Consider the following 22892-nt stretch of genomic DNA (forward strand, 5'->3'; position numbering starts at 1 on the left):
CGGCAGCGGCGCCGGACAGGCGGGAGGCTCCGGACAGGCGGGAGGCTCCGGCAGCGGCGCCGGACAGGCGGGAGGCTCCGGCAGCGGCGCCGGACAGGCGGGAGGCTCCGGCAGCGGCGCCGGACATGCGGGAGGCTCCGGCAGCGGCGCCGGACAGGCGGGATGCTCCGGCAACGGCGCCGGACAGGCGGGAGCACCTGCAGAGAGGAGACAGAGAGACAGCCTGGTGCGTGGAGCTGCTACAGGAGGCAGCGGCGCCGGACAGGCGGGAGGCTCCGGCAGCGGCACCGGACAGGCGGGAGGCTCCGGCAGCGGCGCCGGACAGGCGGGAGGCTCCGGCAGTGGCGCCGGACAGGCGGGAGGCCCGGCAGCGGCGCCGGACAGGTGGGAGGCTCCGGCAGCGGCGCCGGACAGGCGGGAGGCTCCCGGACAGGCGGGAGGCTCCGGCAGCGGCGCCCGGACAGGCGGGAGGCTCCGGCAGCGGCGCCGGACAGGCGGGAGGCTCCGGCAACGGCGCCGGACAGGCGGGAGGCTCCGGCAGCGGCGCCGGACAGGCGGGACGCTCCGGCAGCGGCGCCGGACAGGCGGGAGCACCTGCAGGGAGGAGACTGAGAGACAGCCTGGTGCGTGGAGCTGCTACAGGAGGCACCAGGCTGGGGAGACTTTCAGGAGGCTTGGTGTTAGAAGGAGCCTGAAAGACCGGGCTGTGGGGGAGCACTGGAGCTCTGGTGCGCAACCTTGGCACCACTTCCCCAGGCTGGACAACTACTCGAGCCCGGACCTTCCAGAGTGCAGGCACAGGTTGAACCGGGCTGTGGGTAAGCACGGGAGATCTAGTGCTTACTACACGCACCTCTCCCCTAGGCTCCACTCCCACAGTTGCCCGGTACGAGCGGAGCGCAGGCAGAGGACGCACTGCACCTCCCAGCGCCCCGGAGACACAGCACGCAGAGCCGGCGCAGGATAACCTGGACCAAGACTGCGTACCGGCGACCAGACCCGCTGAGCAGGCACCATACGCCCTGGCTCAATGCCCACACTCGCATGGCACTCTCGGGGCTGCCCTATAGCGCACCGGGCTATGGACACGCACTGGCGACACCGTGCGCTCAACCGCATAACACGGTGCCTGACCAGTAATGCGCTGCTCATAATAAGCACGAGGAGTGAGCTCAGGTCTGCTACCTGGCTTAGTACCACACCTCGTGTGCCCCCCCCCAAAAAAAATTTGGGGCTGCCTCTCGTACCTGTCGCACTGCCGTGCTGGCTCCTCATATTGCCGCCGATCAGCTTTCGCTGCCTCCAGCTCTGCTTTGGGGCTGCGATTTTCCCCAGCCCGTGCCCAGGGTCCCTCTCCGTTCAGTATCTGCTCCCATGTCCAGGAGTCCTGTGATGGTGGCCTCTGTTGTTGATGCTGCTGCTGCTGTCGTCGCTGTCCTTTACCACGCCGCTTGGTCCGATTTTGGTGGGTGATTCTGTAACGAGTTTCCTCCTCTTCTTCCGAAGAGGAGAGGCGAAACGGATCAGAGGACCAATACGCGGCGTGGTAATTTTCCATGGTACTTTTTTAATGCTTTAAGGTACACATGAACAAACTAACAAAACAAGAAATGTGAAAACTCAAATTACAGTCCTATCTGGTGCACACACAGAGACAGGAAACAATCACCCACAAACACACAGTGAAACCCAGGCCACCTAAGTATGATTCTCAATCAGAGACAACTAATGACACCTGCCTCTGATTGAGAACCATACTAGGCCGAAACATAGAAATTCCCAAAACCTAGACAAACAAACATAGACTGCCCACCCAACTCACGCCCTGACCATACTAACTAAACACAAAACACAGAAAATAAAGGTCAGAACGTGACACATACATTTAAAAATATTAACACTAGCTAGGTTTCCATCCCATTGAGGACAGATTTTCATGCAAATATTCTAGAATCCGCATAAAGAAAACATGCGCATTTTCCCACCAGTGGTGTGTTTCCACCAAATAGACTTGTTGCGGATAAAAATCAGTGCGTGATGACAATTTACTTTTTCACATAGGTTTTCATGTACAGAATACATTTTTTAAGTTCAATGTGTTTCCATCGGATTTTTAACTTTACTTACTACTAACACTTTTGCGTTAATGTGCCTACTCTGGTCTTGGCAGTGTGCTCTAGCCAACAACTCACAGATACAGTGCGGGTAGGCTGTGCAGGTAGTCTAAAATGATAAGATTATTATGGATAAGAGCAAGACTATTTTTATTTGTCAAATGGCAGTCAAGCATCGATCCTCATGACACCAGAAAAGGACCCTCGATAGTTATTGGAAAGGAGCAACAAGATCACTTTGCACTTTCAGCACCCTGTGAAGTTCATCATAACATATTTCATCTGTAGCCTAATAAACTGCATGGTTTCCCGAGTTGTAGTAGGAGGATCACACACCATATTATCGCATGACTCCAAGTTTTCTTTGATATATTTGCGCATAAAGGTGTTTCCACTGCTATTTCTCGCCAAATTAATTGTACAGACACAAAAAGATCCCACCATGTCGAACAAACAAATGATCTGTCGGAGTTTATAAAATTGTACTGAAACATCCTGTTTCCTTCACAGCTGTCATGATTGTTTTTTGTACGGTATGACTTTATCCCCATAAAAACTGTGGATGGAAACGTGGTTAGGGACATTACAGACTTAAATATAAACCACAACTAAGGACACATTTTATAAAACTTAATAATAATAATGTGTGTGTGTGTGTGTGTGTGTGTGTGTGTGTGTGTGTGTGTGTGTGTGTGTGTGTGTGTGTGTGTGTGTGTGTGTGTGTGTGTGTGTGTGTGTGTGTGTGTGTGTGTGTGTGTGTGTGTGTGTGTGTGCAGTTACACATACATGTCAGTACATACACACAACAAGTAGGTCACATGGGGGAGAGGTGTTGCTTTATTTGTTTTTTGATATCAAGTTTGCGGTTCACTTTAGCAATATGAGAGGGAAGGGAGTTCCATGCAATCGTGGCTCTATATAATACTGTACGTTTCCTTTAATTTGTTCTGGACCTGGGAACTGTGAAGAGACCCCTGGTGGGGTAAGTATTTCTGTCAGCTATATGTAAGTTGATTATGCAGACAATTTAGAATTTTCAACACATTAATATATCTGACAAAAACAAGAATTGATGCAGTCAATCTCTCCTCTATTTTGAGCAAAGAGAGACTGACGTGCATACTGTAGACAATTGCCCTCAGAGTACATTGAAGGGCAAGACGTGCTACAGGGGCCACCTGCAGCTTTTCTACGTTCTTCTTTGCAGATTAGATAAAACTGGGCTTTTGGTTGACTGTGATGTTAAAAATTCAGCGCATCTTTTTATCACAGACAGACCTCTCCCCATCGTTACAACAATTGAATCAATATGTCTTGACCATGACAATTTATAATCTAGGGCGACACCGAGAAGTTTAGTTTCCTCAACTTGTTCAACAGCCACATCATTCATTACCAGATTCAGCTGAGGTCTAGAACTTAGGGAAGGATTTGCACCAAATATGTGTTATGGCTTTACATCCTATGGTAAAGAATGTAAAGCCATAACACATACGTTTATCCAACAACAGGCTATGGTCAGTAATATTAAAGGTTGTTCTGAAATCTAACAATACAGCTCCCACCATCTTTTTATTATCAATTTATTTCAGCCAATCATCAGTCATTTGTGTCAGTGCAGTACATGTTGAGTGCCCTTCTCTGTTAATTAGATTACAGAGAAATAGCATTGTATTCGGTCAAACACCAGTTTTTCCTGAAGTTTGCTAAGAGCTGGCAGAAAGCTTATTAGTCTGCTGTTAGAACCAGTAAAGAATGATTTACCATTCTTGGGTAGCGGAATGACTTTGGCTTCCCTCCAGACCTGAGGACAAACACTTTTCTCCAGGCTCAGACTAAAGATATGACAGATAGGAGTAGCTATAGAGTCAGCTACCATCCTCAGTAGCTTTCCATCTAATTTGTCAATGCCAGGTGATTTCTCATTATTGATGGACAACAATTTTTCAACCATAAATATGATGGCTTACAGTTTGTTTTGGGCATGAGTTTGTCAACTCTGCCAATGAAATAGTCATTAAAATAATTGTCCATTTCAAAAGGTTACAGCCCAGGGGAAGGGGTAGGAGTGAATTGGGATTGGCTGTAGTGTATCAAAAACAAGCTGACCTTTCTTAAAATGCCAGGACTGTCTACAGATGTGCCTTATCCATATCTGTCAACTCAAGAGAAGCACTAGTTATCCTGGCCAGATGAGAAGCTCTCCTCAAACAATGTGCTCTCCTCCTTGGACAATGTGGTCTCCTCCTTGGACTATGTGGTCTCCTTCTTGGACTATGTGGTGTCTTCCTTGGACAATGTGCTCTCCTCCTTGGACAATGTGCTCTCCTCCATGGACAATGTGCTCTCCTTGGACAATGTACTCTCCTCCTTGGACAATGTGCTCTCCTCCTTGGACAATGTGCTCTCCTGTAATGTACTCTACAACATCATTATCACCCCAGTACAAGAAATATCAGCTGTAACGGTGCTTGGATTTATGTAAAGGTACACAATTTTCTCTAGTAGTGAAATTGAAAATGAAGGTATTGAAGAATCGATACTGAAGATCACAGTTCACCCTATTAATCTAGCTCACAGTATTGTTGTTATAGATAGGTCACAGTTCACCCTATTAATCTAGCTCACAGTATTGTTGTTATAGATAGGTCACAGTTCACCCTATTAATCTAGCTCACAGTATTGTTGTTATAGATAGGTCACAGTTCACCCTATTAATCTAGCTCACAGTATTGTTGTTATAGATAGGTCACAGTTCACCCTATTAATCTAGCTCACAGTATTGTTGTTATAGATAGGTCACAGTTCACCCTATTAATCTAGCTCACAGTATTGTTGTTATAGATAGGTCACAGTTCACCCTATTAATCTAGCTCACAGTATTGTTGATATAGATAGGTCACAGTTCACCCTATTAATCTAGCTCACAGTATTGTTGTTATAGATAGGTCACAGTTCACCCTATTAATCTAGCTCACAGTATTGTTGTTATAGATAGGTCACAGTTCACCCTATTAATCTAGCTCACAGTATTGTTGTTATAGATAGGTCACAGTTCACCCTATTAATCTAGCTCACAGTATTGTTGTTATAGATAGGTCACAGTTCACCCTATTAATCTAGCTCACAGTATTGTTGTTATAGATAGGTCACAGTTCACACTATTAATGTAGCTCACAGAATTGTTGTTATAGATAGTTCACCTTAATACTATACCTCACATAATTGTTGTTATAGATTGTGAACAGGGTTATAGCAGAGCAAATAATGAGAACATACTCTAAGTCTGTTTGTTGTAAGGGGTGGATTAGTGGGAATCTGAAACATAAATTATCACTCCAAACGTTATGTAATGTATTTTATAAATTGCAAAGGGACTGGCTAAACACAAACCTATTCTGTTTCTTTCTAGGTGTGATATAACAGGTTTTTACACTTGAATATAGCAAAAAACAGTGTTGTATCTTAATCACAATATGCATAGACCTCAAAGTAAAGAGCAGCGTCTTGAGATCATCGATTAAAGTAATCAGCTTTGTTTTTGCATAATTGTTTTGAACAACACTTTCTCAACAGCTGAATATGTACTTCTGCTGACTAGAGTGGATTGATTGTCTCGCCATTAAAAATAATTTTTGTGAAAAAATGCATGTACGGTGTTACTTTCCATAGACAACGTACACTGATTATAGAAAACATTAGGAACACCTTCCTAATATAGAGTTGCACCCCCTTTTGCCCCCAGAACAGCCTCAATTTGTCGGGGCATGGTCTATACAAGGTGTCGAAAGCATTCCACAGGGATGCTGGCCCATGTTGACTCCAATGTTTCCCACAGTAGTGTCAAGTTGCCTGGATTTCCTTTGGATGGTAAGACCATTCTTGATACACACGGGAAACTATTGAGCATGAAATCCCCAGCAGCATTGCAGTTCTTGACACGAACAGGGGAGCCTGGCACCGTGTTCAAAGGCACTTAAATATTTTGTATTGACAATTCACCCTTTGAATGGCACACTTACACAATCCATGTCTCAATTGCCTCAAGGCTTAAAAATCATTTTTTAACCTGTCTCCTACCCTTCTTCTACACTGATTTAGTCGATTTAACAAGTGACATCAATAAGGGGTCATAGATTTCACCTGGATTCACCTGGTCAGTCTGTCATGGAAAGAGCAGACGTTCCTGATGTATTGTACAGTCAGTGTATACTATCAGTATCGGGTAAATAAAGTCAACAAACATCATACGGTGTTGAATATACAACTCACAAGGAGCATTTGATTTTCGTTTCTTTAAATAAAAGAATCAACTGGGGTTGAGGGAATGCCAATGGAGGGGCCTTCATTACTATGGGAGTGAGGGCAACAACCATACAACAATATTTACCTTCCTTCATTACTATGGGAGTGAGGGCAACAACCATACAACAATATTTACCTTCCTTCATTACTATGGGAGTGAGGGCAACAACCATACAACAATATTTACCTTCCTTCATTACTATGGGAGTGAGGGCAACAACCATACAACAATATTTACCTTCCTTCATTACTATGGGAGTTAGGGCAACAACCATACAACAATATTTACCTTCCTTCATTACTATGGGAGTTAGGGCAACAACCATACAACAATATTTACCTTCCTTCATTACTATGGGAGTTAGGGCAACAACCATACAACAATATTTACCTTCCTTCATTACTATGGGAGTTAGGGCAACAACCATACAACAATATTTACCTTCCTTCATTACTATGGGAGTTAGGAGAACTACCAGATGTATCCTCTTCCATTACTATGGGAGTTAGGGCAACAACCATACAACAATATTTACCTTCCTTCATTACTATGGGAGTTAGGAGAACTACCAGATGTATCCTCTTCCATTACTATGGGTGTTAGAACAACTACCAGATTAATCCTCCTTCATTACTACGGTAGTCAGGACAACTACCAGATGTGTCCTCCTTCAGTACTATGGGAGTCAGGACAACTACCAGATCTATCTTCATTAGTTTCTTTGGGAGTTAGGACCACTACCAGATTCATTCTCCTTCATTACTACGGGAGTTAGGACCACTGTCATGTCTTTGGCTATGCCGGATTAAGTGATATGACATGCTATTCTATAAAATAATTTCTCCGTAATTAACATTACCTGATTGAGCTAATCATGTAAATGTAATTAACAAGAGAGTCAGGGCACCACAAAAGAACATTTATAGAACTGTTATCTTCCGAATAAACTCTTAAAGACCTAGTAATATTTTACATCAATAGCAGTCAATATTAATCGTCACCTTAATTCAGTCTCATCTGAAAGTTGTAAATTCTTGGTTATCTTCACGAACCCTGACTAACAAGTTGATTCAGCAATACAAAATGTAATTATTTATTTACTAAATACCTAACTAATCACACAGAATTACACATACACATAATCAATCACAACTTGATTACAAATTACATCCTAGCGGGCAGAACAGATATGACAGCTTGTTACTATGGGAGTCAGGACAACTACCAGATTCCTTTTCCTCCGTTCCTATGAGAGTTAGGACACCTACCAGAAATGTCCTCCGTCTTTACTAAGAGAGTCAGGAGAACTACCAGATTTATCCTCCTTCATTACTATGGGAATCAGGACAACTACCAGACTAATTTTCCTCCATTACTTTGGGAGTGAAGACAACTACCAGATGTATACTCCTTCATTACTAAGGGAGTTAGGACAACTACCAGATTCATCCTCCTCCATTACCATGTGATTCAGGACATGTACCAGATTTATCCTCCTTCATTACTATGGGAATAAGGACAACTACAAGATTCATTCTCCTTCATTAGTATGGAAGTTAGGACAACTATTTAAAAAATCCTCCTTTGTTACTACGGGAGTGAGGAAAACTAACAGATTCATCCTCCTCCATTACTATGGGAGTAATGACAAATACAATATGTATCCTCCTTCATTACTATGGGAGATAGGACAACTTCTAGATTTGTCCATCCTTCATAACTACGAGAGTCAGGACAACTTCCAGAATTAATCTCCTTCATTTCTATGGGAGTCAGGACCACTACCAGAAGCATCCTCCTTCATTACTATGGGAATCAGGACAACTACCAGATACGTACTCCTTCGTTACTTTGGGAGTCAGGACAACTGCCATATATATCCTCCTTCATTAATTAGTGAGTCAGAAAAACTACCAGATTCATCCTCCTCCATTACCATGTGATTCAGGACAACTACCAGATTCATTCTCCTTCATTACTATGGGAGTTAGGACAACTACCAGATTTATCCTCCGTCATCACCATGGGATTCAGGACAACTACCAGATTTATCCTCTTCGTCAATATGGGAGTCAGGAAAACTACTAGAATCATCCTACTCCATTCCTATTGGAGTTTAGACAACTACCAGATTTATCCTCTTTCAATACTATGGGAGTTAGGACAACTACCAGACTATTCCTCTTTATTACTACGGAAGTCAGGAAAACTACCAGATTAATCTTCCTCCATTACTATGGGAATCAGGACAACAACCAGATCAATTTTCTTCTATTATTATGGGAATCAGGAAAACTACCAGATCTGTTCTCCTTCGTTACTTCGGGAGTCAGGACAGCTGCCCGATATATCCTCTTTCATTAATTAGTGAGTCAGGAAAACTACCAGATTCATCTTCCTTCATTACAAAGGGAGTTTGGACAACTACCAGATTCATCCTCCTCCATTACTATGGGAGATAGGACAACTTCTAGATTTATCCTCCTTCATTTCTATGGGAGCCAGGACAACTTCCAGAATTAATCTCCTTCATTACTACGGGAGTCAGGACAACTACCAGATTCATCCTCCTCCATTACTATGGGAGATAGGACAACTTCTAGATTTATCCTCCTTCATTTCTATGGGAGTCAGGACAACTTCCAGAATTAATCTCCTTCATTACTACGGGAGTCAGGACAACTACCAGAAGTATTCTCCTTCATTACTATGGGAATCAGGACAACTACCAGATTAATTTTGCTCCATTACTATGGGAGTTAGTACAACTACCAGAAGTATCCTACTTCGTTACTACGGGAGTCAGGACAACTACCAGATTCATTGTCCTTCATTACTATGGGAGTCAGGAAAACTACCAGATTCATTGTCCTTCATTACTATGGGAGTCAGGACAACTACCAGATTCATTGTCCTTCATTACTATGGGAGTCAGGACAACTACCTTATTTATCCTACTTCGTTACTACGGGAGTCAGGAAAACTACCAGATTTATCCTACTTCGTTACTACGGGAGTCAGGAAAACTACCAGATTCATTGTCCTTCATTACTATGGGAGTCAGGAAAACTACCAGATTCATTGTCCTTCATTACTATGGGAGTCAGGACAACTACCATATTTATCCTCCTTCATTACTATGGGAGTCAGGACAACTACCAGATTCATTTTCCTCATTTACTATGAGATTCAGGACAACTACGTGATGTATCCTCCTTCGTTACTATGGGAGTCATGACAACTACCAGATTCATCGTCCTCCATTACTATGGGAGTTGGGACAACTACCAGATTCAACCTCCTTCATTACTACGGGAGTCAGGACCACTACCAGATGTATCCTCCTTCATTAGTATTGGAGTTAGGACAACTACCAGATTTATCCTCCTTCATTACTACGGGAGTCAGGAAAAACACCAGATTCATCCGCCTTCATTACTATGGGAGATAGGACAACTACTAGATTTATCCTCCTTCATAACTACGAGAGTCAGGACAACTTCCAGAAATTGGTGAATGCACCAATTTGTAAGTCGCTCTGGATAAGAGCGTCTGCTAAATGACTTAAATGTAAATGTATCCTCCTTCATTTCTATGGGAGTCAGAACAACTACCAGAAGCATCCTCCTTCATTACTATGGGAATAAGGACAACTTCCAGATTCAATTTCCTCCATTACTATGGGAGTTGGGACAACTACCAGATTAATTATCCTCCATTACTATGGGAGTTGGGACAACTACCAGATTAATTCTCCTCCATTACTATGGGAGTAAGGACAACTACCAGATTTAACCTCCTCCATTACTATGGGATTTAGGACAACTACCAGATTTATCCTCCTCCATTACTATGGGAGTCAGGACAACTACCAGATTTATCCTCCTCCATTACTATGGGATTTAGGACAACTACCAGATTTATCCTCCTCCATTACTATGGGAGTCAGGACAACTACCAGATTTATCCTCCTCCATTACTATGGGATTTAGGACAACTACCAGATTGTTTCCTCCTCCATTACTATGGGAGTCAGGACAACTACCAGATTTATCCTCCTCCGTTACTTTGGGAGTTAGGACAACTACCAGATTCATCTTCCTTCGTTACTACGGGAGGGGCAGGACAACTACCAGATTCATCCTCCTTCGTTACTACGGGAGTCATGACAACTACCAGATTCATCGTCCTCCATTACTATGTTAGGACAACTACCAGATTTTGTCCTCCTTCAGTCATGAAAACTACTACCAGATTAATTTCCTCCCATTACTATGGGAGTCAGGAAAACCATCAGATTCATCCTCCTCTATTACTATGGGAGTTAGGACAACTACCAGATTTATCCTCCTTCGTTACTACGGGAGTCAGGAAAACATTACCAGATTTATCCTCCTTCATTACTATGGGAGTCAGGACAACTACCAGATTTATCCTCTTTCATTACTATGGGAGTCAGGACAACAACCAGAAGTATCCTCCTTCGTTACTACGGGAGTCAGGAAAACTACCAGATTCATCGTCCTCCATTACTATGGGAGTTGGGACAACTACCAGATTCAACCTCCTTCATTACTACGGGAGTCAGGACCACTACCAGATGTATCCTCCTGCATTACTATTGGAGTTAGGACAACTACCAGATTTATCATCCTTCATTACTACGGGAGTCAGGAAAAACACCAGATTCATCCGCCTTCATTACTATGGGAGATAGGACAACTACTAGATTTATCCTCCTTCATAACTACGAGAGTCAGGACAACTTCCAGAAATTGGTGAATGCACCAATTTGTCCATTAGTATGGGAGTCTGGATAAGAGCGTCTGCTAAATGACTTAAATGTAAATGTATCCTCCTTCATTTCTATGGGAGATTTATCCTCCTTCATTACTACGGGAGTCAGGACAACTACCAGAAGCATCCTCCTTCATTACTATGGGAATAAGGACAACTTCCAGATTCAATTTCCTCCATTACTATGGGAGTTGGGACAACTACTTAAATTAATTCTCCTCCCATTACTATGGGAGTCAGGACAACTACCAGAAGCATCCTCCTGCATTACTATGGGAATAAGGACAACTTCCAGATTCAATTTCCTCCATTACTATGGGAGTTGGGACAACTACCAGATTTAACCTCCTCCATTACTATGGGAATAAGGACAACTACCAGATTAATTCTCCTCCATTACTATGGGAGTAAGGACAACTACCAGATTTAACCTCCTCCATTACTATGGGATTTAGGACAACTACCAGATTTATCCTCCTCCATTACTATGGGAGTCAGGACAACTACCAGATGTATCCTCCTCCATTACTATGGGATTTAGGACAACTACCAGATTTATCCTCCTCCATTACTATGGGAGTCAGGACAACTACCAGATTTATCCTCCTCCGTTACTTTGGGAGTTAGGACAACTACCAGATTCATCTTCCTTCGTTACTACGGGAGGCAGGACAACTACCAGATTCATCCTCCTTCATTACTACGGGAGTCATGACAACTACCAGATTCATCGTCCTCCATTACTATGGGAGTTAGGACAACTACCAGATTTATCCTCCTTCATTACTATGGGAATCAGGACAACTACCAGATTCATTTCCCTCCCATATAATGGGAGTCAGGAAAACCATCAGATTCATCCTCCTCAATTACTATGGGAGTTAGGACAACTACCAGATTTATCCTCCTTCGTTACTATGGGAGTCAGGAAAACTACCAGATTCATTGTCCTGCATTACTAAGGGAGTCAGGACAACTACCACATTAATTTTCCTCCATTACTTTGGTAGTCAGGACAACTACCAGATTTATCCTCCTCCATTACTATGGGAGTCAGGACAACTACCAGATTTATCCTCCTTCATTACTATGGGAGTCAGGACAACAACCAGAATTATCCTTCTTCATACAAAAAGGACAGCCATCTCAAGCTAAAGATTTCTTCCCTTCTGTGAAATGAGACACACTTTGGTTTTATTTACTTTATTAACAGTTGTTCAGCACGAAGACCTAATAAATACATTATTTAAACAAAGAACATTTTAAAATTAAAAAGGTGTTTAGGACAATTATGTAGAGGACACCACTGTTAATTTTGTAATTTTTGCTTTAAACCATAAAAGCTGGAAGTGCCCTTATTGAAGGACATACTGAAGCAGTATAAAATGTCAAGTTAGCTCTACAGTCCAACTCTATTCAACTACATACTGACAAGACGACTGGGAAGAAAAAGGAACGTGATTCCAATGAGTTACATAAGTACTATGATACACTACATAGGGTAACTTTATACATACAGAGTAGCAGGCAGCTCCATCCTTGACAGAACATGACTTTTAGAAAGACTGCAAAATATATGGCCAGCATATGAAAGGAAAAAAAAGGCCCCAACAAAAGAGTAGACCATGTAAGTAAGTCATGATCAAACCTTTTGCAAGGACTTCAATATTTAATGGACATAATTAAATCTTAAATTATAGGTTTGTGCAACCAATTCAACTACTAAATAATTATTGCAATTGGGTTTCCCTTCAACATTGGGCAGAAGTGTTATCATTAATTGTCAACCATTAATTACAAACACAGCAAAACCAGTCATTTGAGCTCATTGCCTCTTCATTTGTGGCACAAAAATCCAATAGAAATTTGATCAATCCAGATTTGAATCAACACATATGGTATTTGAAGCAATGTATCCCATCAATGAGCTGGTATCTGAATCCCTGTGTGCAGAAAGAGCATCGTTTCAGTATCAATTAATTCCATCAATATCCCACATCCTGATCCAATCTCTGTGGTTTGAAAATAAACTGTACATTATCTTCTCAAAGGCATAACATACTTTGCCTCTATAAAAAAAACCATAAAAGAAATATATATACCAACAATAAATACATTTATATGACTAGATTGAGGGTCCTTCTGTTGAACAGCATGAGCACTCCAAAGTTCTTGGAAATATTTACCATTAAAAAGCATCAGTAGAAATACAATGAGACAATAGACAGTTCAATGACGAGCATGATAAGAACAAAAAAGTCATACTACACTCCAGATGGGTTAGCTAGTGCACATAGGAACTTCCTACAAAACAACTGTTGAACATTTGAAAAAGACAACATGGATGATATTTGACATGGACCCAGGAAACAGAATTTGAGAAGGGGACCCCACTGACAAGGCACAGATCGGTGAGCCACCCTGCTCAGTAGGTCTCTGGTATGACAAACTCAAACTCCGACGAGCCTGGGGGAGGTTGGATGGGGTGGCTCCCTGGTCGGTGGGCGTGCGCAGCTGGTCGAGGCTGTGCCTCAGGCGCCACAAATATGTCATCCCAGTTTAACATCTTGCCCTGGGTGGACTGTAACGGTAGTGGGTTGGGCTGCCCCCTTCCAGGGTTAATGTGCTGGACGCTCCCATCCTCTTGGATAATAGGGACCCCTCCTGGATCTGAACCGTCCGTCTCATATGAGTAGGTCTTGAACTGCACCGTTTTGCAAGGGAGCAGGCGGTACAAGTTGTTGTCGGTGACGTCCTTCTGTTTCCTCCCAGACGGGTCTTGGTTGTGGGCCTGTTTGCAGTGAGTTGACAGTAGCTGGTAGTTGATTAACATCTCGTTGCACAGCAGGCACTGGTACCTCCGCTCACCCGTGTGGTGGATCTCGTGTTTCGTCCGGTACTCAGCCAGGGCGAACACCTTGTCACAGTAGTGGCATGGGTACTTCTTCTCCCAAGAGTGGGTGTTGAAGTGGCGCCGGAGGCTCGTCAGGCACACGTAGGGACGCTTACAGACCACGCACACAAAGAAGGTCTTCCCGTCCATGATGAGCTCGTAGTGATCTTCCTGCTCGCTTTTGGCCTTCTTCTTGCTCGAAGCACCCTGTGGCAGTTGAGAGGTGTTGAACGGTTGAAGAGGTGTGGCCATCAGAGACCTCTTTGCCCCTCTACTGTTTTTAGAATCTCCCTCCCCGGGATCGTCCTTCATGGGGACAATGTCATATGTGTTCTCCCCAATATTGGCATACACCTTGCAGCCTGAAGAAAGTGAGCCGAGCTCTGAGGCCTTATCTAGTGTGATTGTCTTTTTTGCAGCTGCAGCCACTTGGGGAATGCTAATGCCTGCCTCATTGATGAATCCGCCTGGTGACGTCACATCTGAGAGCTTGATTTTTAAGTTGCCCTTTTGAGCTAGTGTAACCTGCTTCTTATGGATCCCTATTATCGCTGGGGTTTCTGAGGGCAGGGAGGTGCTGTGGAGTTTGGGGATGAAAGTGCCAATTCTAGCCGGCATTGTGGATGTGCTGCAAGACGAGGCTACAGCAGGCGAAGATGTAATATTGGAACTGGTGTCAGGGGACACCATAGGGATGTTCAGAGGACTGTGGTCTCGCAGGGTCTGAGAGGAGCTGTTAAGGTGTGGGGCTGCTTTGACTGTTTTCTCTTGGTCCTTTGTCAAAGCAGTGGGTCTGGCCTCTCCCGGTGGCTTTGTCACAGAGGCTTCCTCTGTTTCGGGTGCATCCAAATCAATGATTTCAGAGGGCTTGCACTTTTTGATGGCGTCCGTTTTGGACACAAACATAATGTCATCGTCTGAGTCCTGATCCGTACTTCGGTCAGTCTGGTTGAACTCCTCTGCAGACAGTGAAAAGGACTCTGTGATAATGGGCATCGTTGGCTCTGTACTGTTTTTGTCCACAGAGCTCACCTCATTGTTTTCCGCGTCTTTGGACAGGCCAGGTAGGCCCTTGACTTGTGAGAGCGGTACACCTAGATTCGCAATGAACTTCACCCCCAACATCTGCCCAGCATTGATAAGCTCCTTGAGCATGTCAGAGCGAACGCGGACAATCTTGGAACTGTAAATGTAATTCAGGATTTCCTCAAAGATTTCCGCCTTTATGAAATTCAACTCAATCACCTGTCCAGCCACCGAGAAAAGTTGGTGGAAATAAGTACTCGACGCCGACAATATGTTTTTGTGCGCTCGAAATTTACGGTCCTGTATAATTATGGTGACGTCGCAGAACAATCCGTTACTTCGTTGTCTATTCATCGACTTCAGCACCGTTCCTGAATATCGGGTGTCAGTTGCAGAGATCAGCTTTAGGCCCGACATCCCTGTGGGGTGAAGACAAGAGCAACGAATAAATGCATTCACTTGACAGTCTTTTATATCAATATACAAAAATGTCCTCCATCCCAGGTCTTACAGTTCCTTTACTGCCCTATTAGCTGTAAATTGCAAATCACCTTTCACTTCTTGTTGGATGACCTCATCATGCATTCATAGTAGCTCATTGTTTTAAAGGCAGAGGGAGTCAGCAAGCTACCCATTATGCTGGCTGTTGGGGTGAATAAAATAGTTGGTAAACTAGCTACATTGCTAGCTAACTAACGAGCTAAAGCCATAATTAGTCAATAAAAGTCCAGGTCTGTACAAATATTGTTGGGGGAGGAGAGAGCGAAAACCAATATCATTGTTTGTAACTTGCCATCAAGCTAACGTTAGCTAGTTAGCCTAACACCATTCACAAATAGAAGGCCGGTCTACACAATAGTCTTGCATGCCAATCACATGTATTTTTCAAATAAAAAGCTATTATGGTAGTGATTTAAGGTAGCCTTGTACAATGTATTATTTTACATTAGGGAAATACGGCTTCATATTGATTGATTATATGAAGAGGATCTAGTTTAGCTAGCTATTAACATAGGTACGGATGTTCCCTTCCTGGTTCGCGGCCTTTTGGTGAGAGTTGATCTTCCATCATTACAAAATTATTGTATGGGGCCAATATACGATGTTGGTTTCTACAAGTAGCTAACACTTGGTATTTACCTGCAACGCCAAGCCGTATGATTGATGTTCTTTCCAAACGAAGTATCGGTAGATGGTTGTAGACAACAAAACGTCAATCTCCTTGTTACGGTCGGTGTGACCTACTGCTAGTTCATGCATGGCCAACAGGAGTCGCAACAACTGTGTCAAAATAGTTCCATGTAGCGAGAGCTACACATTTGCTGCAGTTCAAACGTTTGAAACTAGATATGCTCAATGGAATTATTTGAGATAATTAATACAGACCACAAGTATTATTTTTTAAGCCAGAGACATTGCTTAAGCGACTGCTAAAAGTCAGTTCCAGTCTAATGTACTTTGCGGAACATAGAGCATCGTGCTGCATTGTTTCAAGGGGGACCTATTTACACTCGCACCCCATCATGTACTGTTTCTGAAGCTCGTATATAAACAACGCAGAATGACCGAAACAGCAGATTAGGTAGTCATTCCTGTTTATTCTTTACCAAGCTCTCGAATTTAGGATGTTAGCATAAAAAACGCTAACTACGCCTCTGTCCGATCAAGAACAGAGAAGCCCCAGAAGACGACGGAACCGATCTGGCAGCGGCAGTCGATCTCGCGACTCCAGTCCAGTCTTTGGTCCCATGCCCAAGCCCCCCCAAAATTAAGAAGAGCATAAACCTCCTCGAATATTCGAGGAGAAATGACAAAGGGTTTCGTACGGAAAACCCCCGCGAGAGGTACAGAAATCAGCGAAGTGGCGGCAGGAATGATGATCAACGCCAGAGACAAAACGCCTTCATCTCGGGGTAAATGTAGTTCGCTTGCGCAAGTTAATTAGTTACCACCTGGTCTCACAGCTGTGTTTACGCACAGCCAGCTAGTTAGCATTGTCTGACTCACACAATCTAGCGACACAATTGTTTCAGGGGTTTGTGAAGTCACTTGATCCCCAACATACTCAACTTTCGGGGGAGGTTCTCTTCTGCACTGTTCAACCAATCCAGTAAATGTGGAGGAGGAGTTAATTAATCTATAAGGCCTAATGGGGTGTGGTATATGGCCAATATACCATGGCTCGGGGCTGTTCTTATGTGCAGCGCAGAGTTCCTGGATTTTGGCCTTAACCACAAACCCTTGAGGTGCCTTATTGCTATTCTAAACTGGTTGCCAATGTAATTATATCAGTAAAAATAAATGTTTTGTCATACCTGTGGTATACGGCCTGATATACCACGGCTGTCAGCCAATCAGCATCTCCTGATTACATGCCGTTACTTTTAGATTACTTTCCCCTTAAGAGGCATTCGACAAAGACACAAATGTATGTTACCAATTGAACTAAATCTGTTTCAGGATAAATCAATGTTAAAGTTTACATAGCTGGCCAAATATGGGTGTTAAATTTTACTTTATTGGTTGGTTATGTAGGCTTGTTCTCACCCATCTCAAAAGAAATGTTGTGCTCATGGAATTTCATGCTTTGAGCACTACTGAATAGCGCTATTTACATGTGAAAAATGAATGCCATATGCAGCATTTGCTGTAGGCCTATTGTTTAAATGTTTTGTTGGTGACACTTTGATATCTTGACAATCTACTTTTTTGGTAAAAAGCTGAGGGATGGGCCTGGAGAAATGTAACCACTCAGATTAATAGACAGAGCTATGGATGCAAGGACTGACCATCCATGATATCAACATTATTGTTTTAAAATTATTGTTTTAATCATGTTATGATGATATACAGTGGTTGTTTACATTTATAATGTTTACAAACATTGGAGAAAAACAAGCTTATATTTTGGGTTCTCATGGAGTGTCACAGTTGAACTAAGCTCATGAGGCATTTATAAGTTATATTCTTCAAGAATCAATGGATATACAGTACGAGTCAAACATTTGGACAAACCTACTCATTCAAGGGTTTATCTTAATTTTTAAAAAACGATTTTCTACATTGTAGAAAAGTAGTGAAGACATCAAAACTATGAAATATCACATGGAATCATGTAGCAACCAAAGAAGTGTTAAACATATTTTATATTTGAGATTCTTCAAATATCCACCCTTTGCCTTGATGATAGCTTTGCACACTCTTGGAATTCTCTCAACCTGCTTCACCTGGAATGCTTTTCCAACAGCCTTGAAGGAGTTCCCACATATGCTAAGCACTTGCTTTTCCTTCACTCTGCGGTCCAACTCATCCAAAACCATCTCAATTGGGTTGAGGTCGGGTGATTGTGGAGGCCAGGTCATCTGTTGCAGCACTCCATCACTCTCCTTCTCGGTCAAATAGCCATAACACAACCTGAAGGTGTGTTGGGTCATTGTCCTGTTGAAAAACAAATGATAGTCCCACTAAGCGCAAACCAGATGGGATGGCATATCGCTGCAGAATGCTGTAGTATTTCATTTTTTAATTTAACGGTTACATTAGAGGGAGAGAATTGGTGAACTTGGATGACCTGAGGTCTGGGGCTATTCACCAAGAGTAATGGCGCCAGAGTAACTTATTCTTATGCATCTTATTGAACTAATCAAGTACAAGATTATGAAGAGTTGGGCTATACACACCAACTATCAAATGATCTAAATTTAGATCATTTTGTGACTTTTTCCAATAAGCTCTGATGACCTTTCACCAGTTGAAGAGTATGTGGAAAACAGAGGCTCAGATTCAAGCTCATCGGGTGAGTGTGCTGAATTAGCTGCTGTGGTAGTCTTTATAATAATATTTCTATGAAAGTCTGCCCTGAGTTAGCCTATATCTGACTGAATGACATGCATCGTCTAGTCAAGAACAAAGTGGAAACTGGGCATTCTATATTATGTAGTAAGTCAAATGTATGTTCTGATTACACCCTTGAATTGGGGAGAGATCAAGACAAGTGCAGTCTAATTCATAGATGATAAGAAGAAGAAAAGGAAGAAATCCAAAAGGAAGAACAAGAAACACTCCGATGACAGCGAGAAAGAGTCGGACTCTGGTGTTGAGAAATGTTTCACCTTGAAAAGGGTTCAATTCAATTATAAAGGCTGCTTGTCTGGCTAAGTTTATTTCACCCTCTAATGTTGTTTTATTTCATATAAGGAAGTGAAAAAGAAGAGCAAAAAGTAAATGAATCTACATTCTACCTCTAGTCAACCGTCCATAACATAAATACATGACATACCTATACACTACAGCATTTTCCTTAACCGTGTTTTGTCTTCTCTTCACAGGTCAAAGAAGTTCAAGAAGAAGAAGACTATGAAGAACCGCAAGCAGTCAGCGAGCGACTCCAGCAGCGACGGGTCAGAGGAGGAGGACACCAACGGGGATCTGTGGGTGGATAGGACCTGCATTGCCAAACACATGGTGGGCCCAGAGGCCCCACTCACCCACCTGTCCCAGGACGACAAGCCTCTCGAGTAAGTATGCATAGAGTAATCTTTCTTACATTTAATAATCTACCTTGTGCTGTGGCTGGGGTTATGCAATAGCAAAGTTATGGAAACATTTTGAAATTCCTCTCAGATGTTGTTATGAAATTATAATAACTTTATTACCACGTTTTATTATAACTTTAGAGATGTTAATAGCTTACTATTGCTAACATTATAAGGGATACTCCACACTGTCTACGACACTTGACAGTAGTTAATCACATTGTAATTATGTGGCATTCAGTAGAAAACAAAGCCAGGGTCATATTTGTTAGTGCACACTGTAGCAAAATGTTTTGCACTTCAATAGAATGGTTTGTGATTGAAAACGAAAACCAGCATTTCTTATTGGACACATTCAGGTAGCCCAGTTTATTTCTTAGTGACTATGACACAAGCGCCTTAATTTTAGTGTGCTACTAGGTACATACAACTTGCTTCCACAGTTTGTAATGACATTGCCACACAATATATTCAGCTTTTAAAATGCAGCTCTATTCTTTAATTTTTTTTTATCAATGAATGACTGATTTATTGATTTACATAATTTTTCTCTTTCCCCCTAATTTTGGTCATGACCTGCTGCCAGGTGAGGGTGCCGCTATGGCAGAATATGTGAAAGCAAGCAAGCGTATCCCAAGAAGAGGTGAAATCGGGTTGACTAGTGACGAAATCGTAACCTTTGAGATGTCTGGCTTCGTGATGAGAGGTAGCAGGTACATTACTACTCTTCTGTTTTCATTTGGACATTTCCAATATTTCATCATATTTTACACGTTTGGTCGACTACTTTGTAACGCTCATTGCAATTTTGTAACCCTCCAGACATCGTCGTATGGAGGCTGTGCGTCTGAGAAAGGAAAACCAGATCGACAGTGTGGATGAAAAGAGAGCCGTGGCATCATTCAACAAGGAGGAAAGAGGGAGAGCAAAATCCTCTCGAGCTTCAGAGAAATGGTGTACAGAAAAACTAAAGGCAAAGAGGACAAATGAGCCTTTTTGTTCCTCCCCTTTCGGGAACTTTCAGCTTCGGTTAACTTTTTCTCCCGGCATTATCTTTCGTTGTGGTTTGTTTCTCATCGTTTCGTGATTTGAGAATGTTATTTCTTTCCTCTTTGTATTGGGAATTAGGCTTATATTACTTATATTTTAAAACCTCTCTGACACAGTGGACTATTTTGTTTATTTAGAAAGTAGTCAATTGAATATTGGAAAGTGCTTGTTTGTCACAAAGCAAACGTATTCAAAGACGAGCACAAGACTGGACCATGCAGATGTATGGTGTATAGATTTGGAGACCCATCCGGAGAACCATTTTGTATTGGGCTATTACAATATTGTGCATCTGTAACAGTATAACTTTAGACCGTCCCCTCGCCCATACCCGAGCGCGAACCAGGGACCCTCTGCACACAACAACAGTCACCCACGAAGCATCGCTCCACAAAAGCCACTTAGTGTACAAAACATTAGGAACACCTGCTCTTTTCATGACATAGAATGACCAGGTGAAGGCTATGATCTCTTATTGATGTCACTTGTTAAATCCACTTCAATCAGTGTAGAGGAAGAGACCGGTTAAAGAAGGATTTTTAAGCCTTGAGACAATTGAGTTATGGAATGTGTATGTGTGCTATTCAGAGGGTGAATGGGCAAGACAAAAGATTGCTGTGCCTTTGAACGGGGAATGGTAGTAGGTGCCAAGCGCACAAGAACTGCAACGCTGATGGGTTTTTCACACTCAACAGTGTATCAACACCCGTTGAATATGGCCGCCACCCAAAGGACATCCAGCCAACTTGACACAACTGTGGGAAGCATTGGAGTCAACATGGGCCAGCATCCCTGTGGTACGCTTTCGACACCTTGTAGAGTCCATGCCCCGACGAATTGAGGCTGTTCTGGGGGCAAATGGGGGCGCAACTCAATATGAGTAAGGTGTTCCTAATGTTTTGTACACTCATTGTAAATCAAATCCAATCCATCCCAGAACCTTCGATTAACGTAGGAAACGTGTATGTAATATCACATATTCAGAATTAATAAATCATTTAAAAATAGTGGGGCTTTATGCAATAGGTCAATTTAGTTGATGTTTAAAATTAGGTTGGCTCTTTCTCTGGGAAATGTATTAAATACTGAACAAAAGTATAAATGCAAAATGCAACAATTTCAACAGTTTTACTGAGTTACAGTTCATATAAGGATATTGAAATAAACTAATATGGGTGGGCATAGACCCACCCACTTGGGAGCCAGGCCCACCCAATCAGAATTAGTTTTTCCCACAAAAGGGCTTTATTACAGACACAAATACTCCACAGTTTCATCAGCTGTCCGGCTGGCTCGTCTGACGATCCTGCAGGTGAAGAAGCTGGATGTGAAAGGCCTGGGCTGGCGTGGTTACACATGGTCTGCGGTTGTAAGGCCGGTTGGACGTATTGCCAAATTCTCTAAAATGACGGTGGAGGTCAATACCAATAGTCTGTCTAGACTGGAAGAATTGTAATTCTTTGGCATGATGTGCTTGTGCAGCCTTATGATGTCCTTGAAATTCAATACCACCAGTCTCTTATGTACAGAGATGGCACAATGCTGAGTGTATGGTAGATTTGTAGATCAGTGAGTCTGTGGAGCAGGTTACTTAGGGTGAGTTTGTAAATTGAATCTGGAGTGCAAGATTGCAACTCAGAGTGCGCTCGTAAATTCAGAGTTTTTTCAGATTGTCCGTTATTCAGAGCGTTTCACTCGGAGCGTTCAGTGTGAACTGGACGCTCTGGTGGAGGAGTAGGGTTGAGCCGAGCGTTCTGACCTCACAACAGCAGTCACTCATGCTGCCAAACATACCCTTGTAAAACTGACCATCCTACCAATCCTCGACTTTGGCGATGTCATTTACAAAATAGCCTCCAATACCCTAGTCAACAAATTGGATGCAGTCTATCACAGTGCAATCCGTTTTGTCACCAAAGCCCCATATACTACCCACCATTGTGACCTGTATGCTCTCGTTGGCTGGCCCTCGCTTCATACTCGTCGCCAAACCCACTGGCTCCATGTCATTTACAAGACCCTGCTAGGTAAAGTCCCTCCTTATCTCAGCTCACTGGTCACCATAGCATCTCCCACCTGTAGCACACGCTCCAGCAGGTATATCTCTCTAGTCACCCCCAAAACCAATTCTTTCTTTGGCTGCCTCTCCTTCCAGTTGATTCCAATGACTG

At 42.8% G+C, this 22892-nt stretch overlaps 2 protein-coding genes across 2 annotated transcripts; one reads left to right on the top strand and one right to left on the bottom strand.

Moving 5' to 3' along the window:
* Positions 1-12509: 12509 nt before the first annotated feature.
* On the bottom strand, positions 12510-17118 carry zbtb33 (zinc finger and BTB domain containing 33). Its single transcript, XM_035767241.2, has 2 exons — positions 16277-17118; positions 12510-15555 (listed from the first exon to the last, which is right to left on the bottom strand). The coding sequence occupies exon 2, from the start codon at positions 15551-15553 to the stop codon at positions 13643-13645; it is 1911 nt and encodes a 636-aa protein (XP_035623134.1). The 5' UTR covers positions 15554-15555; positions 16277-17118; the 3' UTR covers positions 12510-13642.
* Positions 17119-19141: 2023 nt separating this feature from the next.
* Positions 19142-20839, top strand: nkap (NFKB activating protein; the record flags this gene model as incomplete). The annotated part of the gene is given in 6 exon segments (XM_052518254.1): positions 19142-19289; positions 19334-19349; positions 19465-19650; positions 20232-20384; positions 20494-20582; positions 20585-20839. Coding segments are annotated over 6 exon segments (669 nt in total), but the record flags the coding sequence as incomplete, so codon positions are not given.
* Between the last annotated feature and the right edge of the window lie 2053 nt (positions 20840-22892).

The sequence above is a fragment of the Oncorhynchus keta genome, chromosome 4 (genome assembly GCF_023373465.1).
Source record: "Oncorhynchus keta strain PuntledgeMale-10-30-2019 chromosome 4, Oket_V2, whole genome shotgun sequence".
Lineage (NCBI taxonomy): Eukaryota > Metazoa > Chordata > Actinopteri > Salmoniformes > Salmonidae > Oncorhynchus > Oncorhynchus keta.

Excerpts from the sequence above, each read along its gene's own strand:
- zbtb33 (XM_035767241.2), bottom strand. The coding sequence starts at position 15,553 with ATGTCGGGCCTAAAGCTGATCTCTGCAACTGACACCCGATATTCAGGA.